This window comes from Mus musculus, chromosome 2 (genome assembly GCF_000001635.26).
Source record: "Mus musculus strain C57BL/6J chromosome 2, GRCm38.p6 C57BL/6J".
NCBI lineage: Eukaryota > Metazoa > Chordata > Mammalia > Rodentia > Muridae > Mus > Mus musculus.
In genome coordinates this window covers 77,467,834-77,488,537 of record NC_000068.7, presented here as the reverse complement: position 1 = coordinate 77,488,537, position 20,704 = coordinate 77,467,834, and the positions used below count along the sequence as shown (strand labels likewise).

The 20,704-nt window shown below is 42.7% G+C and overlaps 1 protein-coding gene and 1 long non-coding RNA gene across 17 annotated transcripts in view; one reads left to right on the top strand and one right to left on the bottom strand.

The window, feature by feature from the left end:
• Zfp385b (zinc finger protein 385B) overlaps positions 1-20,704 on the top strand; it is a 407,085-nt gene that overhangs the window by 329,169 nt on the left and 57,212 nt on the right. For 6 of the 16 annotated variants that reach the window (XM_006499455.3, XM_006499458.4, XM_006499460.4 and 3 more), the window contains 3 exons: positions 4,715-4,801; positions 7,173-7,211; positions 11,693-11,803. In XM_006499455.3, coding sequence (XP_006499518.1) covers positions 4,715-4,801; positions 7,173-7,211; positions 11,693-11,803 — 237 coding nt within the window. The remainder of the gene's footprint in view (positions 1-4,714; positions 4,802-7,172; positions 7,212-11,692; positions 11,804-20,704) is intronic. The other 10 variants (NR_156435.1, NM_178723.6, NM_001113399.1 and 7 more) reach the window with 2 other exon arrangements.
• The window catches only part of Gm13944 (predicted gene 13944), an 18,295-nt gene continuing 5,190 nt past the window's right edge, over positions 7,600-20,704 (bottom strand). Inside the window, exons 2-3 of the long non-coding RNA NR_040368.1 lie at positions 8,301-8,426; positions 7,600-8,113 (exon numbers count right to left, since the gene is read on the bottom strand). This is a non-coding gene — a long non-coding RNA (predicted gene 13944). The remainder of the gene's footprint in view (positions 8,114-8,300; positions 8,427-20,704) is intronic.

Sequence of the window (20,704 nt, the reverse complement as noted above, 5' to 3'; positions counted from 1 at the left end):
CTGAAGGAAGTTTGGATAATAAATTTTCTTTTCCTGGAAATAACCATATTCTCTTACAAACTTAAGAAGACGAAGATGGTTCTATTTAAAACTACTTTTAGATTGAACTACTTGCCTCTTTGCATTCATGTAAAATAATTTCAAGTCAAATGAACAAATTTTGAATGTCAAGCTATACAATTAACAAAGCTTTATTCAATAAAGCAATTATCACTGCTGCAAGCAAAGTGGGGCATTTTTATCACAGCTCTTTATTTTCCTTTTCAACCATTGTATATTTTTATAACACAAATGGAAAAACAAACTTGAACCAGAGGTGTGTTCTGTTGAGGTGAGGTGGTGAGTGCATACATACTCATCACACAAAGGGATAATGGGAACAGGAAAACACAATAGAAAATAGTCTTGATAGCCCATGCCCATAAAACCACTCAGAGATTATTTGGCAATTGGAATCCTAAGTCATTCCATTTGACAAGGTGAGGCCGCAAGGAGCTACAGGAGAGTCGGTTCTGAGGGTGCGCCTCCTTTGTTCGCCATCAGAGAAAGGAGCAGGCAAGATTAAAGTAAATGCCCAGGGTACTCCAGGACCAGTGGCTTCAGATAGCCCCACCAGAAGAGATTGAAGATGAGATGTCGGACCCAGGCTTGTGTGATGAACGCTTGGTCCTCAACTGGTGACACAGTTTTGAGAAGTTCTTGAGACTTTAGGTCCTTGTTGGAGAAGGCCACAGGGAAGATGGTGTTGATGACCCTACCTCATCTTTAGTCACATCCCCTCTGCTTCCTGCCCTCGGGAGTGCATGTAGTGCTCAGCGTGCTGTCTTATTACCATTTTGGCTTTGTTTTTTATCTAAGATCCACCAAGATTGAATAAAAAAATAAATAAAATTTAACTGGCATCTTAGTTTTTGTCAGCTCGATCTTGCTACAGTAGTATATTTGTTCTTAGTGGAAAAGGTTTGCGCAGGTCACTAAATTCTCAAAATATTTTTTTTTCTTTTTCAAGTTAAAAATCATACTGGTTTTCACCAAGTCTGGTCTACCTGCTTCAGCTAGAATCCCCCTTTTGTCGTGTTGTTGTGTTGAGTTTTCAGTTAGGATTCTGTTTAGACGAGGGAATTCTAGGCATGCTGGGTGTGGTGGTGTGTGGCTTTGGTCCCAGCATTGCACTTAGGAGTCAAAGGCTGAATTGCATATTTCTTGAATTGAAGGCCAGCGTGGTCTACAAAGCAAGTTCTAGACTAGACAGAGCAACACAGTCACGTGGATAGTCTTGGAGATTTTACCAGTACAAGAACCTGCTCTGAGGACTGAACTTCAACTCCAGATCTGTTGCCAGTCGTGTGCGGTGCCTTGACACACCGCTCTTGCCACGCTCTTAGTGTGAGGGTGAGCAGCAAGCGACTGGTTCCACAGAGGGAAATACTTCTGAATTTAGAACGAAGAATCTATCAAACAGACCTGTGGTTCAGTCTTTGTGTTTGATCCTGCCTAGAGGCGTTCTCCCCTTGTCTTCTTTCCTCTCACTCTGCATTACATCAGATTTCTCCCAGTGCTGTGCTGTGTACATTGAGTTTTGAGCAGTGTTCCAACTAGTTTAGGCAGAACGTTTTTTTGGAAAGGATGTTATTTAATGTACTCTGTTGATCCATAGGCGTATTGATTTTTAAATCATGAGTGACTGCCTCCCCGGTCTCTCAGAAAGCTCTTGTAATGTTTCCTTAACCCTTATACAGAAAGCAGCAAACATCTTCACTTCAGCAAAGAATTTGGAGATCTTGCACCAGTCGTACTTAAACCACCTCTGCCAGTGTCGTTGCATAGAATCAGGTGACATGCATACAAGTTTAACCTCCTTAAAAATAATAAGGAATTCTATTTTTAAATAATATTCCTCAGACTTATTTTGGGGTGTTGAATTGTCTGTTATGGAAATTAATAGGTATATTTGGGAGCTGCTTTCAAGTGTTGATTTTTGAAAGAAAAGCCCAACCTTCTTTGAGCCTGGTGGATGGCTCAGCAAGATGCAAGCACAAGGCCCTGAGTGATCTCTGTCTTCCTGCACCCACCTAAAGGACCAGGAATAGCTGTGTATGTGCCTGTGACCCCAGTGTGGGGGCCTGAAAACAGGTGGATCTTGGGAGTTCAGTGGCCAGCCAAACTAGTGATAATCGAGCATCTGATTCGGTAAAGAAACCTTTACTTTCTTGAGGAAATAACAGGGTATCAGGGCAGAGCAGGGCACTTGATGTTCTATATGCGCGCGCACACACACTCACACTCACACACACACACACACATACATACAAAGGGGGCAAGGTAGAGGGACAGAAAAGGAGGGAGGGAGGGAGAGAGAGAATAAAAGCCAATTTTCAAGATTATCTTCTATCTAGCCTGTCTTGCAAACATTAGGATGGCTCTCCTTAAATATGCTACAGAACAATGACTCTCATAACCTGCCCTCAAATGAAAAGTTTCTTTAGTCTGAGTTCCTGAAATTATATATATTGTTTTGTTTTATTTCACCCCAAGGAGACCACATACTAGACAGGGCAGGAGACAGCCTGTTTATTTCACATTCTCTTGGTGAGAGCAGTTCCTGTTGTCATTACTCTGCACAGCGAACTGTGACAACGTCGTGGGTATTTTATTTGTGTCATACAGTTCACTCTCAACCGTGTATTTTTAAAATGTTAATATATTTTATTGAGAGAAATATAACTTAATACTTTCAAGAAAGTGACTTCTCTGGGGATAAGAAAATATTAATCTTCTTTCCCCCTATTTTATTTCTCATGTGGAGCTATTAAATTTTGCAATAGAGGTAAATTCTCATTAGTTTATTCACTGATCCCAAATAAGTTTCATCTCCTTTACAGATTCTTTAATTTTTCTCATTTCTTTCAAAAGCCTACCATAGCAATATGATAGGAAGTATTGTTACAGTGTCTTTGCAGATGAGCACAGATCTCTTCAATTCGGTGGTTATAATTTGACCAGAAATTATTTTAATTATAGGAACACTGTGAGTAAAGTGAAAACCTCTCTAGAATGTTCTTTGTATCCTGGTTGGAAAAACACTTTCTTTCACATCTCAACATTGACATGTTTAAGAACGGTTGGGGGGGGGGGTGGGGGGACGGACACAGAAGTTCTCTCTGGAGCTCAACTCAATACCTAACGCTCTCATGGAATCAACCAGTCAGACCGCTTCATATGCACACGTTTACCCTGAATTGTGAATCGTGTGCTGCAGAACTCAGTTCTTTAGTTTGGCTCTCTAGCATTTGCAAAAGATCATCACTATCCAGGTAGCACTGGCTGTGAGTGTAAGTGGCCCCTGTATCTTCTCAGGAATAAGGCGACCATCTCTTTGTTTAAACTGAACTCTATAAAAGCTCACTGATAATGACATTTTGAATTACACAGCAGCATATGCACAACTGTGAGTCATCTCTCCTGATCTCTTTGTAACATGGGAAATCACCAGGCATGTGGGCAGCCAGGAAAAAAAATAACATTTTATATATGTAGTGACAATATTTGCTACATACAAGTATCTGCTGTCAGATTAGACAGTTCATGTCAATGAGAGGCACATGGCTAACGATATAACATCTCCCAGTGGAAAAAAAAGAGCAACAAATCTGCCTGAAAGTGAACCTTAGAAATTATTCTTTCTATCCAGAGCAGCTTAAAAATGGCCTGTTGAGCTGGACATTGTGATTCACACCTACAATGCAGCACATGGGGCTGAGGTCAGGGCTTTGCCATGAGTTCAAAGCTAATCTCAGTTGCACAGTGAGTACCAGACTAGCCTGCACTACAGAGTGAGTCCCTGTTCAATAAATAAATAAATAAAATGGGAGAAGGAGAGAAAGAGGAAAGAGAGAGCAATTAATGACATCCTGATATACATATATGTGATATATATAATTATATATCATATATCACATATGCATTTTTATTTATGTGTACATAATACAGTGTGTGTATGAATGCACACACATACTTACATCAGTACCTTTTGTTCACCGATCATCAGAGACGTTCCCTCCAGTAGCAAATGCACCAAATTCAGAGACCCACAGCCATGCATTATGGAGAGAGTGAGAGACCTTGGAACTCTCAGCCCTAAAAGGGATGTCTCTATCAAATCCCTCTCTGCAAGGCTCAGGGAGCCCTGCTGAAGAGGAGTTGGGAAGAGTGTAAGAGGCAGAGGGGATGAAGGACAGCCAGAAAGCAAGGCCTTCTAAATCAACATGGTCAAAGCTCAGATGAACTCAGAGAGAGAGAGAGAGAGAGAGAGAGAGAGAGAGAGAGAGAGAGAGAGAGAGAGAGAGAGAGAGGCAGCAAGCATGGGTCTGTACCAGGTCTTCTGCATGTCTGTTACAGCTCTAGTTCGGTGGTTTTAATGGAACTGCTAAGTGTGGATGAGTGGGTTTCTGATTCTTGTGCCTTCTCTTGGTCCCCTGTCCTTCTATTTGTTGGTCTTGTCAACTCCAGTGTGGTTTTGCTTTATCTTACTATATTTTATTTTGTTTACAAAAGAAAAACTTTAACCTTTAAGAATCCTAACACCTAAAAAAATTTAGTTTAAGAATATTCTGTATGGAATTCTAGAAAAACTACCAGAAAATGCAGGCGAGTCGTCTTTACAAAAATGTTTCTTCAAAATAGATGAAGACTATTTTTTTTTCCTTATGCCAAGCCATCTTTGTCCGTGGACTTGTGCCTGTTGGCTCTCAGAGCCCCTACGCATACAGGACTGAGGAAGAGACCAGGCCATCTAAAGGAGGTGATTTGCTTCTTGACACTTTCATCCTCATATGTAATGAATTTTAGCCATTTTTACCCATCACCCCCTCTTGTGTCCTCTCCCCCACTGACACATGTGTTCCCAAGAAACTCTCCTTGGATTTTCATGTCTCTCTTTTTTTTTAAAGTAACTTGAGAGGGATATTGCTCTTCAATAAAGCAGCCACCACTTTTAAATGTGTCATTTCATGAATATTTGAAATGTAATGAGACTCTTTGTCACATATTTTCCCCCTAAGTCTGCTCCTGAGAAAGAAAGGGATGAAAAGGAGTGGCTATTCTCTGTGTGCTACAGTAATTTGATAATGTCACAGTTCAAAGGCTGATGCGTAGCCAAACTTCCAGAAGGCCCTAAACCACAGGGTTTAGTAGCTGAAGTCCTCTTTGTTGTAGTAAAGGGAAGACAGGTGCAAAAGATGACTGCCCCTGCTAACTAGTAATCCCTTAAGTATTTTTAGAGTGTTTGTCTACGTGCTGTTTGAATAGCTATGATTCGGAAAGAGGGCAGAAAATCCCAAGTTTTATATGGTTTTCCAAAAGTTACTCAATAAAAAAAGTGGGGGAGGGTATATTAAGAGCAGAATCAAGAAGAGAAAAGTCTTTCTCTTCTTTCTGGAGACACTTGCATGGGTAGATGCCTCTTGGATTCTGGCTCTAGACTCATGCTGTGCCATGGTGTTGTGTGGTCCCATTGCCCTCTGCACTGTCCCTCCACTAGGGTAAGTGTGGAGAGAGAGCCTTGCTAAAGCTTGACGCCTGACTCCAGAACTTGAGAACATAAGGGTGGTCAGTGATGGTCTTTCTCAGAGTCCTGGGTTCTTCTGTGTGGCAGAAAATCCTAAGTGATCCACTTTACCTTCTGGTGGAGGGCACTGAGTTCACCCTTCCGTGTGCCCTAGGTTGAGTAAGTCTCCAAGAACTCAGCAGTGCTTCCGATGTTGTCACCATTACTAGGCAGCTAGGGGAAGGAATGACAAAGCCAATAGCCATGCAGGGCAACACTGCTGTCACTCACGAGAGGAGTCTCCTGGATACCAGCAGGATGAGAAGAGCAGAGAGGGAGCACAGAGCCCAGGCTTGGAAGGGCCATGCAAAACAGACCACTTTTTCTGTCTGTCTTTCTTTCCCATGTCTTCTTATTTTTGCTTAATGGTGACTTTCACCCTCCAGATTCCAATTAAATACATTATACCATCTCACGTTTCAACTTTAAAATCATGTTCTCTCTCATCTTTGACTATTTCTCCATGCAGACAGGAACATTATCTGAACCACACTAGAACTCCAGAAATGTTTAGTGGGTGGAATATACATACACATACACATACACATTACACATACACATATATCACACACATATATCACACACACACATACACTGAACCCCTGGCTTCTAATTTTATTTGATAACAATGGACATACTGAACTGTGTAGGTAATTTGTGCTCACCAAATGGTTTTAGGGACATTACCAAAAATCCATGATTGGTTTAAAGATGCAATTGCCTTAAGAACAGCATGGGTAAAAGAAAGCCCCTATAATTCTGGAACACTATCTCCCACTTATTAGGGTGGTAGCACCCGGGCTCTCCCTAGTCTCAGCCTTCCTCCATAGCTAAACTGTTTAAAGACATCGGATAAAACCTCAGGTTCAGCCTCTTCAAAAGTATTGGGATGACTGAACAAACGTCTGATTCTATTGAAGTTCTACCTAGAGAACCCATCCAGTGTCTAAAGTATGGCCCAGCCCTTGATCACTGCCCTGGAGACCCTGCCTATCCGTAGCGGAAAGCGGCCACCGCTCAGCCTGTGCTACCTCTCTGTCTGGGTCCCTCCACGGCCACCCGTCTCCAAGTGATTGCTTAGCCCATGCAGTTGCAAATTACTTTTTGCTATATTCAGGGAAAGTAATGGTCTTTAAAAAATATTCGTATAGGTTTGTGGTCCTCATGATCTTGATGAATATACCAAAGGGATGTTTGTTCTCATTTTGATGCTGAAAATGCAGTAGACAGGTGATGGGGCCAGCTTCATTACTTCGGCTTATAGCACAGCAACCAGTAGTTATTTCTTCCATCTGTGGCCCCCAGTTGCCTTCTGAGTTCCTGATGACGGCCACCACCCCATCCATTTTCATTACCTATCATGTAATGGGCACTGATAAGTTTTGCGTTGGTTTTCCCGAGACTCACTGCAGAGCGCTCAGCCTCACTACTCTGTAGGTAGCGAGCGTTCCAGCGTCTGCACTCACATGAACTGGAGAAACGGGTTTCTAAAACATGTCAATGCGCGTGGCTGTGCACATTCTTCTCAGAGTACCAGATGGTTACTTCTAACTTTTACTTTTTTTAGAAAAGAAGAGGCTTATTTGGGACCAATAAGTTCTGCCAGGTAAGGGACTCTGGTAGCTGGAGCTGTGTGGCAGGCATTTGATTTACTTGTTTTTTCCTCCTGAAAGCTTTGTTATGATTATTTTCCAGTCGATCCTAATTGCCCCCATCCGCAGACTTTTCTGTGTAAACAGAAATAGCATGAGCTAAATTGGCCTAACTAAGTAACAAGCATCTGGTCACTTAAAATTTACATCTTACACTTAATAATATTGTTGAAAGCATTCATTTTTAACAATTAAATGCCTATGAACTGCCAATTTAATCTTTTAAAATATTGCTCTGGTGTGTAATTGCGATTCCTTCAATAATTTACCTTAATGTGGTATATATGAAGTCTTTCATACATATGTAATTTTTCATTTGTTAATTTAATTACTTGACTTTTTAGTGTTTATGAGAAGGTCTTTATTAATCTAGGATGCATTATTTATTCTGGAAGTTACTGTATGAATAATGGAAGAATTGCCACTGTTGTGTGACTTTCTGGGGCGATGTAAAGATACATCCTCTTGTCCCAGTTGTTGCGGAATAGATTCTGTCTGACTTTATTGTTCCAATCCTGTCAATAAGTCCATCGGAGTTATTTACTCCTCAAGGGGTCCTTCCCACCACATGGGAATCACAATGCCTGGAAAATGTGAAACTCAAGAGCACCCTGGGCAACTTGCAAGCGCTTTCCCAACCGTAGTCCATTGCGTACTCCTTATGTAACCTTTCAGGAGGGAGCGACCTCAGAGAGGATAGCCATGAAGGCTCCTGCACCCCCAGAAGCCCCATGAGCCTTGTAGGCTCTCCATCCCTCCAGGGAGGATGGCGGCAGCTCTGAGTCGCGTGCTGATGGTCACATTCCACCCAGAGCAAGCAGGTTCACCGCATACACCGACAGGCTGGACAGATCTCCTTCTGAGAGACATAGAGAAAGCGGCCGATTAGTAAGACAAACAAAAAAAAGTGCATGTAGCAGTAACCATTTCATCTAAATTTTAGAACATTGCGGAAGACATGAAACAAAACTTCCGAATACTATCACTTCCTGCATTTTGAAAATCTGAAAACCTTCTTATGATGCTGCAAAGTTAAATCTCACCCATAAGTTAGGCATTCCTTCAGACGTTTTCTCCTCTCTGCCCATCAGGGTCCTTCGTTCAGACGTGAGGGTCCAGAGCACCAGCAGTTGTCCCAAGGGATCCAACAGACTGGGCAGCGAGAGCATCTGTACCCACAGGACCAACAAATCATATTTGAATTAAAAACTGTACTTAGAGATGTTTTTAGACTTTCTGTTTCTGAGGCACAGACCCTGGGGTAGCAACTTAAATGGGGGATCCACAGTTATTTTTCTGCTTTGTACCCACAGAGAAAACACAACTTTTAAAGGGTAACTTTTCTAGTCTAGAGCAGTTTCTGAGGTTTTTCTCAGCAGTCCTTGGCTCTGTTTATTCTGTGTCTGGGGTGAGGCAAAATATTGTGATGGTACAGCAGAGGCTACACTCGTCCTTGCAGATAGGAAGCAGGGTGGGAGGGGGACTGAGAGCTGGGTATAGCCTTCACAGCAGGTGCCCAGTGGTCACCTTCCTCCAGCCAGGACCGACCTCCTGAGGGTTCCACTGTCTATCTCCTTAATGCCACCAGTAAGAGGTCATACACGGAACCCAAGTTGAGCGTATTCTATTCAAGCCACAGGATGAGAGATTCGTTTAGGTTTCAGTCTGTTACAGCAGGGAGGCTTCAGCGGCCGAGCAGCTGGACCCTGATGGGCAGAGAGGAGAAAACAGAGGCTCTGCTGGAGGGTTTCCTTCTTGCCCTCCATCGCTACCGTAGTCCTCCAGACTATTGAGTCTTGCCACTCATGTTAGGATGGGTCCCCTTCCCCTTAGCTGGTCCTCTCTGGAAACGGCCCCCTGGGCACCTCTCAATCCTGACTGGCATTTGGGGTTCATCACCAAAATAGGCATCTATGAGAAAGATAGAAGGGATTTAGACAAGAGGAAAACATGGGTGTTTTCTGAAAATTCTTGTAAGGAGATGAGTCGCATTTCACTGGAAACTAGAGTGACTAAGACATCAGGGGAGAGACTCTGATATGGCTAGCTGCAAGTCGTGGTTCAAAGGAAGGCAGCAAAGCCGGAGGCCAGGAAACCCTTACAACTGCTGTCACAACTGAACTGACTCTGTAAGGAAAGCTAGGATCTTACACACTACAGAGGCCAAGTCTGGTGCCAGTGTCTTGCACGGACCTCCTTACCATGCTCTGGGGGGTACAGGTGGCTGGGAACTTGTCTGCCTCTGTGTGTGGAGTGTTCAGCCGTGACTTTCCCTTAGGGATGGAGAAGAGGAAGCAATGTCTTCAAGCTGGGGTGATACTAGTGTCAGATTGGAACAGGATGCAGTTATATTAGGAGTTCTTTGAAAAAATGTAAGGGGAATGTTTCTATTTAAGGATTGTGTTGGATCCACCCCTAATGATCTTGGCTCACTAAAAATTTTAAAGTAGCATATTTTAAGTTCGTATTTTATGTGTGCTTGTGTGTCATACCATAGGTAAAACGAGGACACGTGCGTTTATTTTCAGCAATGGAAATTCTTATTTTTAAGGTTAATTTTTGATACCCTTTTAAAGTGAGTGGTAGGGGAAAATGTACATTCTAGATGTGGCTTAAAGGATGTTATTATTTATGTCTCTTTAAAAGCACCTTGCAAAAGATGAAGCATGAGTGTAGTCCTACAGCAAGGTTGAGCAAAGAGGCATGCATGACTTAGAGTTTGGTAGATATCATCCAACAGGAAGTCTGAGAATAAAAACTATCTCAATAAAAGGCTCGTTTGTTAACTTTAAAATTGGGGGCATTTTAATACTGCCGAATAGACTGTTTTATTTTTAAGCCTAATACAAATTGATACTCTGATATATCTATAGGAACCAGCAGAAAGTATTTAGATATAAACATCTCCAAACAAAATAAATACCTAATGTTTTCTTCCCTGATCTTGTGGGATTTGTTTTGCCTGATGGTGGTTTGTTTTTGCTCGGCTTAGTTCTGTTTTGTTGACTTCTCACGAGGTAAAATCAAGGACTGTCGACATACCACAGTGGTAATGATTGGATAGCTCTCATGAAGCCCTAGGTTAGGATGTGAGACCGTCCCCACCACTCCAGAAAATGTACATTCAAGCCAGCACCCCTGTTTGTATAGTGGCAGTTCATTTACTATCATGCCTCCACAACTCTCAAACTTGTAACACAAGAGCAGGCTAATTCCAATGACTTTGAATTTTCCTTCTGGAGAATTTCAGAGAGGGGCACACTGTATTTACCTCGTTTCCACCCCTGTGTTTTACATATATACCATACATACATGGCTTCTATTATTCTTAGGCATCCCTTATAACTGTAATTCTGCCCTCTATTTTTGCTGTGTATCAGTTCTCCTAAGTGCTAGTGTTAGACTTCGTTGATTTATAAGCATGACCAGCGACAGTGTTTATTTCTTGTCTCATAAATGTCATCATCTAATCCAACGTTAAACCCTGAGCTGGGGAGATTTCCTAGGTGGCCGTGTCAGTTGACCTGTCCTGGTTCACGTCACACCTGTCGATGAGTAACTCTTGGCTTCGCTTCTGCATTGTCCTGTGAACCTCTCGTTGTCTGATGTTAATGCGAAGGATTAACATCTGGGCTGTGCAAGAGAATCACCACTTAGCTCTTTTTATCTGCTCTGCACATAGAATCCTTACTTCCCCTAAGCGTGATGGCTCTACACCATGAGTTTCTCTGTGGCTGAACACTTTCATTACTGTACATTTTTCCAAATATGTATGTTTTCTATGGAAGCCAAAAGGAGTCACTGGCTATAAATCAAAACCTTGCTTGTGATCAATATTTAAACAAGGATTGTGTATTAGCCAATCTCTTACATGCATCTGAGTGTTCATTTGTAATATACTTTCCAGAACAGTGAATTTCAATCCATAGAACATGAAAGCTAATAAATTATTTTAAAATAAAGAGTACACACTTTCTGATCTGTAATAAGAGCCTGACATTTACAACTTTGCCATAAATCAAAACTTAAGTTAAATATATCTGTGGTAACTGTCCCTGAGGTCATCCGAGACCTGCTGAGTATTAGCGCTTCCTCCACGGAAACCTTTCACAACTTCATTTTAACCCTAACACGCGGGGCTTTGTAGTAGACTCTTTAAAATACCTCAGGCCTTCTTTCATGGACACTGGGTTACAAGGCATGTGGTGGTTCTCTTGTGGTCTTCTTTGTGTTACCACTTTGTGTTTTGCTTTGGTTTTTATTCTTAATTCCGGGAGACAAGAACATTACTAGTGAGGGAGAGTCTTGGGTAGCCTCAGCTGGGAACTAAGAGTTAAAACCTCTAGGAGTGGTTCTGCTCGTCTTATTTGCCCCCAGTGCTGTCTCTCCTGTGAAGGTGATTTTGACTTTCTGTTTTTAATCATTTGCTCTTCAGATGGACCCTGTGCAGAAAGCAGTCATTAACCACACATTTGGAGTCTCCATTCCCCCGAAGAAGAAACAAGTTATTTCCTGTAACGTCTGTCAGCTTCGCTTTAACTCGGATGTGAGTATCACCTTTGTGTTGCTCTCTGAAGTGTGTGGAGCTGATGCTGATTGGTCTGAATACAAATAAGCCTCTTCATATTGGTGTGCTCCGTGGCAGCTGAGCACCGGTTCCTCCTGGCGGCCCACAGGCTCCAGGGCGTCCAGTTTCTGAGTGACTAAGGTTCAGTGCTTCAAACTCAAACACTAGGACAAGTGGTTGATCATAAAAATCAAGATGTTCTCTGCACAGTCAGCCTTGCCTGTGCTGCTCTGTACTTGATCCCACCAATTCTAGTTCCTCATCAGAAACACTTGAAAATTAGAACACGGGAAAAAGAATTCAGTGAATGCTGAGGGAGACCATTGTTATCTTTGACAAGAACTATCATGTGTCATTGTGTATGTTCAGTCTCACTAAAAACTTATTATACAAGTTATGTTTCCACTTCATAAAAACATAAGGGAAAATGATTATAACTAGCCAACATAGAGCTAAAAAGATACAAAGCAAGGGTAAAATCTAAGTAGAATATATATAAAAATCTGAGCTCCATCAGAGATTCTGATATATATATATATATATATATATATATATATATATATATATATATATACTAGAAATCTGGTAATATTCAACTACCAGGTAAAGCCAGTTACCACTGCAGATGGGAATCTGAAGAGTCTATCTTGGCTGTGAAATTTCCTAAGCTTCTGAACTCAAAAAGCCATTTTGCAAAAAGCAGATTCAATGTGTTTTTAGAAGTAAAAAGATAAGAGACATCCTTCTTCATATATACCATGGTTGTGACATTTTCATAATTCTACACAGTACAGACAACGAAATTCCACTCACTGGAAAAGCAGAGAAGCAAGCAGGCCATGATGTGAACAGTTATATTTAGTGTGATTTCAACCAAAGTCTAGCAAATGTTCAGAACCTCATAAAATTCCACCCTGAAGAATTTAAATGAACCTTGAGTAAACAGAGGGAAAGAAGATGCTAATTCATTTGACACCTCAGCATCCCTGAGCTATCAGTTCTCCCCAGACTTCAAAGACAGCAGCAGAGCGAATATGCCCAAGTCCCCCAAACCTTCTCTATTGTTACAAATCTGCCATTTCTTTCTTTGTTTGTTTTTCGAGACAGGGTTTCTCTGTATCCCTGGCTGTCCTGGAACTCACTCTGTAGACCAGGCTGGCCTCGAACTCAGAAATCCACCTGCCTCTGCCTCCCGAGTGCTAGGATTAAAGGCGTGCGCCACCACGCCTGGCTTAAATCTGCCATTTCTTAAAATACACGTAGGAAGGAAGGAAAAAAAATCCTCATGCATAAATTTTGAAGATTTTTCCACTTCATGATTTCATTACTTATGACAAAATCTACAGTAATCAATTGAGAAATCATTCCATCTTGGAGCTGGATAGATGGCTCAGCGGTAAAAAGTACTCGTTGCTTTTGCAGAGGACCTGGGTTCCATTCCCAGCTCCTTCCATAACTCCAATTTCAGGGGAACTGGCACTCTCTACTGGCCATCCTGGGTACTGCACACACTAGTGCACTTGCGTCCATGCAGGTAAAGCACTCATACGCATAAAGTTAAATAAATCTTAAAAACCTCACCCATTCTAACTTCTCAAGCCCTACTTGCCGTTCCTGATTGTTAGCAACACCTTAGTACTTTTTATATAACTTGCCAGCTTTTGTTTACGGATCTATACCTAAATGTGAGTATCTTTCTGTTTTTCTTACACATAGAGTAACATAAATTTTCCTCTGCCCTTGCTTGTTTAGTTTTTATGGTGTTCATGAACATGTATGTGTGTGTGTATATGTGTGTGTACATGTGTGTGCAGGCATGCATGCACACTTGTCAGTAAGAGTGAGCAGGTCAGAGCTTGATAGCCTCAATCTCCCTCCCCCTCCTTTTTCTTGTGACAAGGTGTCTCACTAAACCCAGAGCTTGTCTTTTTCTGGCGAGATTATCTGACCAATGAGCTCCAGAGATCTGATTGGCTCTGCCCTGCAGCACAGCGCCACCATACCTGGGATTTCCATGTATGCTCAGGTCCTCTTGCTTGCAAGGCAGACACACTACCATGAGCCATTTCCCCACCTCACCTGACAACGCTGTCCCTAACCCCTTTGTTTGCAAATGAATGTGGTAGACAACAATGCTTGTGTCCTCTTAATATGTAAGTTAGCAGACAGAATTAAAGGTGGTATCTTCTGTCTCTAAAACGGAAAGATCACCCACCACTTTCTCGTGTGCCCAGTGTACAAGGCTCCTTAAAAGGGGAAGGAGACAGAAGAAGCCGTCGGTCATGGTCCATTATAAGAAGAATGTGCTTGCTCGAGATGGCTTTGCAGATAAAGGAAGGTTCCGAAAGCCAAGGAGTGTGCACAGATCCCAGAAAGCTCCATCAGAGAATCTGTTTTACCCATACCTTCATTTTAGCCCAGAGAGACTCACATCCCATTTCTGATGACCAACTACAAGATAATGCATTCGGGTTGCCTTTAACTTATGATCGTCTCCTATGGAAACAGTAGACAGTGACGTCATCAGCCTCTGTCTCCATGTCCCATACTGTTTACTTAGTACCAGCCTGTGTGCACGTCCATTGGCGGTTTGACCAGTGCCTTCTAGGTGAGCCTGTAGGTTGTCTCCCACTTAGGAGCACTGCATGTATTTTCACAGTCAGTAGCCCCCAGAACTAGGATCTGGATGTCTTGCCCCTAAATCTGCAGGCGTGCCTACAAGACTATTTCCTGTCATCCGACTTTGGTATAAGGCTTAACGGAACCCCTCCTGGATGATAGTGGGACATTCCCTACCAGCAAATGATAACTAAGTCTGTCTGGGGTCTGTCCGTACTTAGAAAACTACAAGTAACGGGTCTTCCACTCATTCAGAGTCCTGGAGGGCCAGGCACGGTGACACACACCTTTAATCAATGCTCAGAATGCAAAGGTAGAGGTGGACAGATCTCTCAGAATTTAAGGACCAACAGGCTACATAGACACTGTCTCAAATAAATAAATAGATAGATAGATAGATAGATAGATAGATAGATAGATAGATAGATAGATAGATAGATTTAAAAAAGAGTTCTTGAACACAGGTTTAAGTCCTGGTTCTGAACGTGGAAAATGATAACCACACTGTGTGCCTTAGTTTTCTCTTCTATGATAGCAACTAAAATGGACCATTCCAGCTCTGTGATTAAAAATAATCTGTATGGTATTGTCATTAGCAGAACATGACATAAACACATCTGCCTCACAGATAGGGCAGCTAAGACCTCAGCATTCTACTTTTCTACTGTGTCATGGAAGCCAGGTATGGTGGCACACACCTGCAATCCCAAAACTAGGAGGAGGAGGAGGAAGAGGAGGAGAACCAGGAGTTGAAGGCCAGCCTTGTCTACAGAGTGAGTGTGAGACCAGGGCAGCATGAGACCCTGTTTGAAAAACCAAAATACAAAACAAACAAACAAAATCAAAAACTCATCTGTTCCATGGGTCATGTGGGGTGAGGTGAGACTCTTCTCTCTACATCCCCAAATCTCTCACCCCTTTGAGTCCTGCTCACCATCATCCCCCCCACCCCCATTGCGCTAACGTGGGCGGGTCAGCTGCATGTGCGTTAGCGGGCGACCACCAGCTTCCTGTCACCGCTCATCAGCTCTGGGGAGAACAAAGACAGTAATGAGATTTCTGAGTCATGCGTGGATTCTAGGCAATATAACAAACAAACAAAAAAAAATCTGGATGGCAAACTTAGAAATGTGACATCTATGTGTTCCCAGTGTTTAGTAATGGTGCTTATAATGTGCATAACTGAGCTCTCTAACTGAGCATTTTTTATTGGGGGAGAAAGTTTATTATTTTATAATTACCCTATTTACATTTTAATGCAAGAATTAAGAAGATGCTCATCCTTATTTCCTTTAATAACATTTCTAAATCAGCCTGAGACTGAATTGGCTTCAGTCTTCAGTGTAGAAAATACGTTTATTGAAAGATCTGGAAGGCAAATTTGCACAGTAAACAGACTGCACTCCACGGTTCTCCATAGCCCACATAAAACATACCAGGGTAGGCCTCGCGCAGTAAAGCTCAGAGCGACCTAGTTTAAGGGTTCGGCAGCCCACTTTGTCCAGCTTTTATCGTCTCAATAGAACTCCACTGTCAGAAAGCAAAAGGCTACAGCTTTATTTACACAACACAGCCTTATGTAAATGAGCAAGCATTAATCACCAACATTTCCCAAGTGAACCTTTACAAGTTGACGCCATTAACTTTGCCAGAGGCAGGCACTGCCGTCCTGGAAGAATACACTTTCCAAGAGAGTCCAGGACCTCTGCACAAATATGTGCAGGTGACAGTTCCTCTTTCCTTCCTCCTCATCTTCTCTTTAAATCCTAACCTAGGGTAAGCCAAACTCACGTTGTCGTGCACCTTGTCAGGTGAGTGTACTACAACTGGAGGATGACTATAAACTGATGAGCCTGAGTAGGGATCTGTACCTATTAGCTGGACAGTGTCATCTCCGGAGGTGAGCCCAGTCCTAGCATTCACTTTGAGAATAATGCCTTGAGGAGGACATTCTTTTCCCTTTGGGGCTAGGTCGGAAGTTGGGAGATCACAAATAAATTTTAATTTGCATATTAATTTCAGTTCATTAGAGACTAGCAGTAGGAGGATCAAAAAAAATACAAATGGAGTTTCACATGACATTACAGCAGGTCCACTAGAGTTGGCGTCATCATCATCGCCGTCAACATCACACAACCCAGTTCACCGTGCATGATCTTCATCTCACCCAGATCCTCATACTTCTTAGGGAATCTGGCGAAAGAGCACAGCGATCTAATTGAGCTCTACAGACTCAATTCTGGTTCAGGAATCGATCCTAAAACTTTTGGAATTGGTCATCAAGGCCACAAATTATGATGCATGATGCTAATGCCATAGGCTCTCATTACTAACATGGCCTTACCCGGTCCGATTGCAAAATCTACAGTGCTGCTTTTTGCTTAGCACCTTCAGCGTTGAGTCCCACCATAGTCCACGTTCTCTTCATTTTATTTACCTCATGGCGTTTGTGAGTCGGTGGGTTTTCTTGACATTGCTCTGTCTGGGTCCCAGTACGGCTTTGGTTTAGCCAGCATCTCTAAATTTTAGCGCTCTGTCTTGCTGTGCTTTATGTCTTCCTGTCTGGGGATGTAAAGAGGTGACCTCATGCCATTTCATTGATTGACCTCAGAATATCATAGACAGACAGGAAACTAAAGGTTTGCTTCAGAGATAAAATGGTAGGGAGGCCAGACATTTGTGTGAACATTTTTGAGGGTGGCCTCACTCTCCTATTCTTGACTGTGAACCTCTGACATTTTGAAAATCGCAGTCATTCAGAGATTGGTGGCAATTCCCAGGACCACAGTTAGCAGGTGATTGGTACTTGCGCAAGCCTGGCACCCTCGTTTTGTGTCTCTGTCATCTTGCTACCTTCATTTCGCCCAGATTGGGCCCTCCGGTCTTTCTGCCTGCTCTCTCCTCCCTGGCCCATTGTAAGTCTTATTCCTGCCTCCTGATTTCTTTTGCAGATAAAAATCTCACAGTGCCACCATTACTGCCTTCTGTAAACAAACTTCATCCATGTAACAATTAAGAAGCCTTCCTGCCGTGTCTGCCAGGGGCACTGGAGGTCTCTGCAGCCCACCCAACAGAATCCTCCACAGTCACGGGGCTGGCGACCAAGCCACAGCTCTGGGCCCCACATAAATTTCCTTCCCACATGCTGCTGGTGGGTCCTCCATCTCTTGGCTACCAGACCCGACTGTCCTTCTCCACCAGCTGTCGTTTGACACCACCAAGCCCCTGCAGCAGATGCCCTTCCTAGGAAATCAAATCACCCAAGAGCCTGGAACCCGGTTAGGCATAACCTTAGCAAATGTCCCTTTTAGCAAAACCAGTGCAAGCAGTTGGCGTGCAAGGAAGGGCTTTAGGAAGGGCTTTATGAAACTCCAGTACATTCAGTATTCCAGGGAATTCTGCAACTTGCTATTGGTGTCCTTGAGTTATCTTTTATCTCTGAAATATGTCTTCCCTGTTCTTTTCCGTGTTCTCCTCCAAACCATTACCTTTCCTCTTTCTTCATTCTCCAAGGTCTTGTCTTCTCCGATGCCTCTCCCTTTTCTTGCCTTCTGCCACACTGGAGTAACAAATACATTGCTTTCCCGATCTGTCTTCAGCATTGGTAGTGTTTTTAATTAAGTCTTTTCTTTCCTTAAGCAGATTCTTTGCTTTCGATTCGGAAAATTTATCTTCTGATATTTGACTGTCCCCAACATAAGGTCACTGCCACTTATATAGGCATCAAGGCTATATGTTACTGTCCCCTGCCTCATGTATATGCATCTAACGACTGCCAACCACCTACACACATCTACTCCATTGCTCATGACAGTGCTTGGGATAGACAGCCAGTCCCCTATGGCTTCCTTTGTGTAATTGCATATGAATTATATAAAGTAGGCCTTCTATACTCAGGGGATCCCCAAGCAAGGTTCGAATGTTCCCTCCAGCCCCACAATCTTGCACAAACACATGCTGCTCTCCTCAACTTCATTCCCTAAACAGTACAGTGTAAGAGCCATTGCACAGAATTTATATTTTAATTTAAATATTCTGGAGATGGCTTTAAAGAATATAGGAGGACATATTCAAATCCCATGTCACTGTTTTATATAAGGAACTTCAGCAGTCACAGAATCTGCCACTCAAGGAAGCTTCTGGAACTATCCCCCATGAACTGGAGCAATGGCTACACATACATCCAGGGATAAGCTTAGTCTATTACATTTCACCTGTGCTAACATAGCTACTACTGAAGAGAGAGAGCGAGAGAGAGAGAGAGAGAGAGAGAGAGAGAGAGAGAGAGAGAGAGAGAGAGAGAGAGAGAAAAGAAACTTGCCCCTCCCTCACTGAAATGTCAATCTGTGGTGTGGGGGTTCCACAAGGTCGGACTTCCGCTGAGCCTGGCAGTAGGTGATTGAGTAAAGAGATGCTGCGGAGGGGATCGTGGTCTCATTGCTGATCCAGGAGCTGCAATGCTTACTGTAAAATTTACATCTGCTGTTAAGCAATAAGGATTATTAGAAAAATTAACATCGTGAGTTTGAGAACCCAACCAATCCTGTCAAGAACAAAGGTGTAATGCCCCAAACAGAAGGGATCAATAATGTCCAATGAGAATCTAGAAAGTGAGAGCCAGCTTTTGTCAAACATTTTACATTTTTTTCCCATAAATAAGACTATTTATATTGATTCTTAGGTTTGGAGGGTAGCGAAGCAGATAGGAGGTAATTAAAAGCATAAATCTCCAGGGCCTGAGAAGGTAATTCTCTGTTTCCCAGACAGAGCTGACAAAATGATGAACATTTTTTGCTTCAACATGACAGAAATATAGCGTGATTACACGGAACAGGGACATGGGGTGCTAAAAGTTTTCTTCAATAGCTGCCATTAAACAAAGCTCTTAAAAATCCAGTCACCTCTTTGAGGTATATAGTAGCTACTCATTAAATTCTTTAGAACCTTGCTTCCGTGGTAGGCCAGCCTGAGAACATGAACGCAGCAGTCCCTTCTATCTTAAATAGACACATGGAGAACTTTAGGACTGGTTTTTAAACTTAGAACTCAGGGCAGGGGAGATGGCTTCCTCCATGAAAGCATCTGCCACACTGGTGAGAAACAGAGTCTGACTCCAGTTTGTAATCCCAGCCCCTGAGACAGGGAGATCGCTTGGAGCTCATTGGCCAGAAGTCTAGTTCTGAGTTCAGTGATAGACCCTGTATCAAAAGGAGGAGGAGGACGACGACGAGGAGGAACGAAGGAAGATAATACACAGTAACTTCTGATTTACACATGGGTACACACATACATGCAAACATATGTGCTCAGGAGTGAGTATAACACACACACTAAATTTTACCACTGGGAGAAACAATAGACTACATTTAAAGAACAGTTTTGTTTTTTGTTTTTATTTAAGCGAGCATACCAATTTTTATAGACGAGTCAGACTCCATATTGAATTAAGGAGGAAATCAGCCATTGGACGTGATTTAGTTTTTTTCGGGCTTTTCTCTAAATGTAGAGATGCCTCTCATGACATGGACTCTAGCATTCACTTGTTTGCAGCCACGTTTGGAATGGTATGTTCCGCTGTATATGGCCGTGCACAGAACGTAAATATGAGCGTTAGAATGAAGGGACAACGCCCACCCCTGCTCCTCACCGTCCATTCTCAAGAGAAACCCACTGGCACCATTGACTCACTGTCAGCTGTGGTCTATGCCCAGTGAACGCTCGGCTAATCAGATAGTAATACAGCTCTAAAAAACACTGGACGGGTTTCTGCTCACTTCCCAAATTCTTTGGTGAATGGCCCTTTAAATAAAAAGCGTTTTCTCCAAGTCTGCTGTCGGTTGTTTTCCACCTGAAGGTTTCGTTCCCTGCCACCTGGGCCTCACGGAAGACTGCTAAGACTTCCTGCATTTCTCTTCTTCCCTTGATATAAATTTCTTCAGTTAAGACTGATGCCAGAATCGTTAACAATAAGAAAAGTTCTCACGTGATTTCTGTGGCTTGGGATTTCAGCTACACGTTCATTCAATATGTAATTAAGGACAGATAGAAATTCTAAGCTGAGCACCCGAAGGCTCGGTGTGAATAGCCGCTGGTCTCAGGTAGATATCTGGGCTTTACTTTAGGGAGCACTTGGTTGCCTGTAGCTCCTCTCTGCGATGCTTTCTTAGGCAGTTGGCTACACTCCTCACCATCTTCACAACAAGAAATGGAAAGTATTATTTACGTGTGACCCAAACAGAAGAAAAAGGTGGTTGGGAGTTT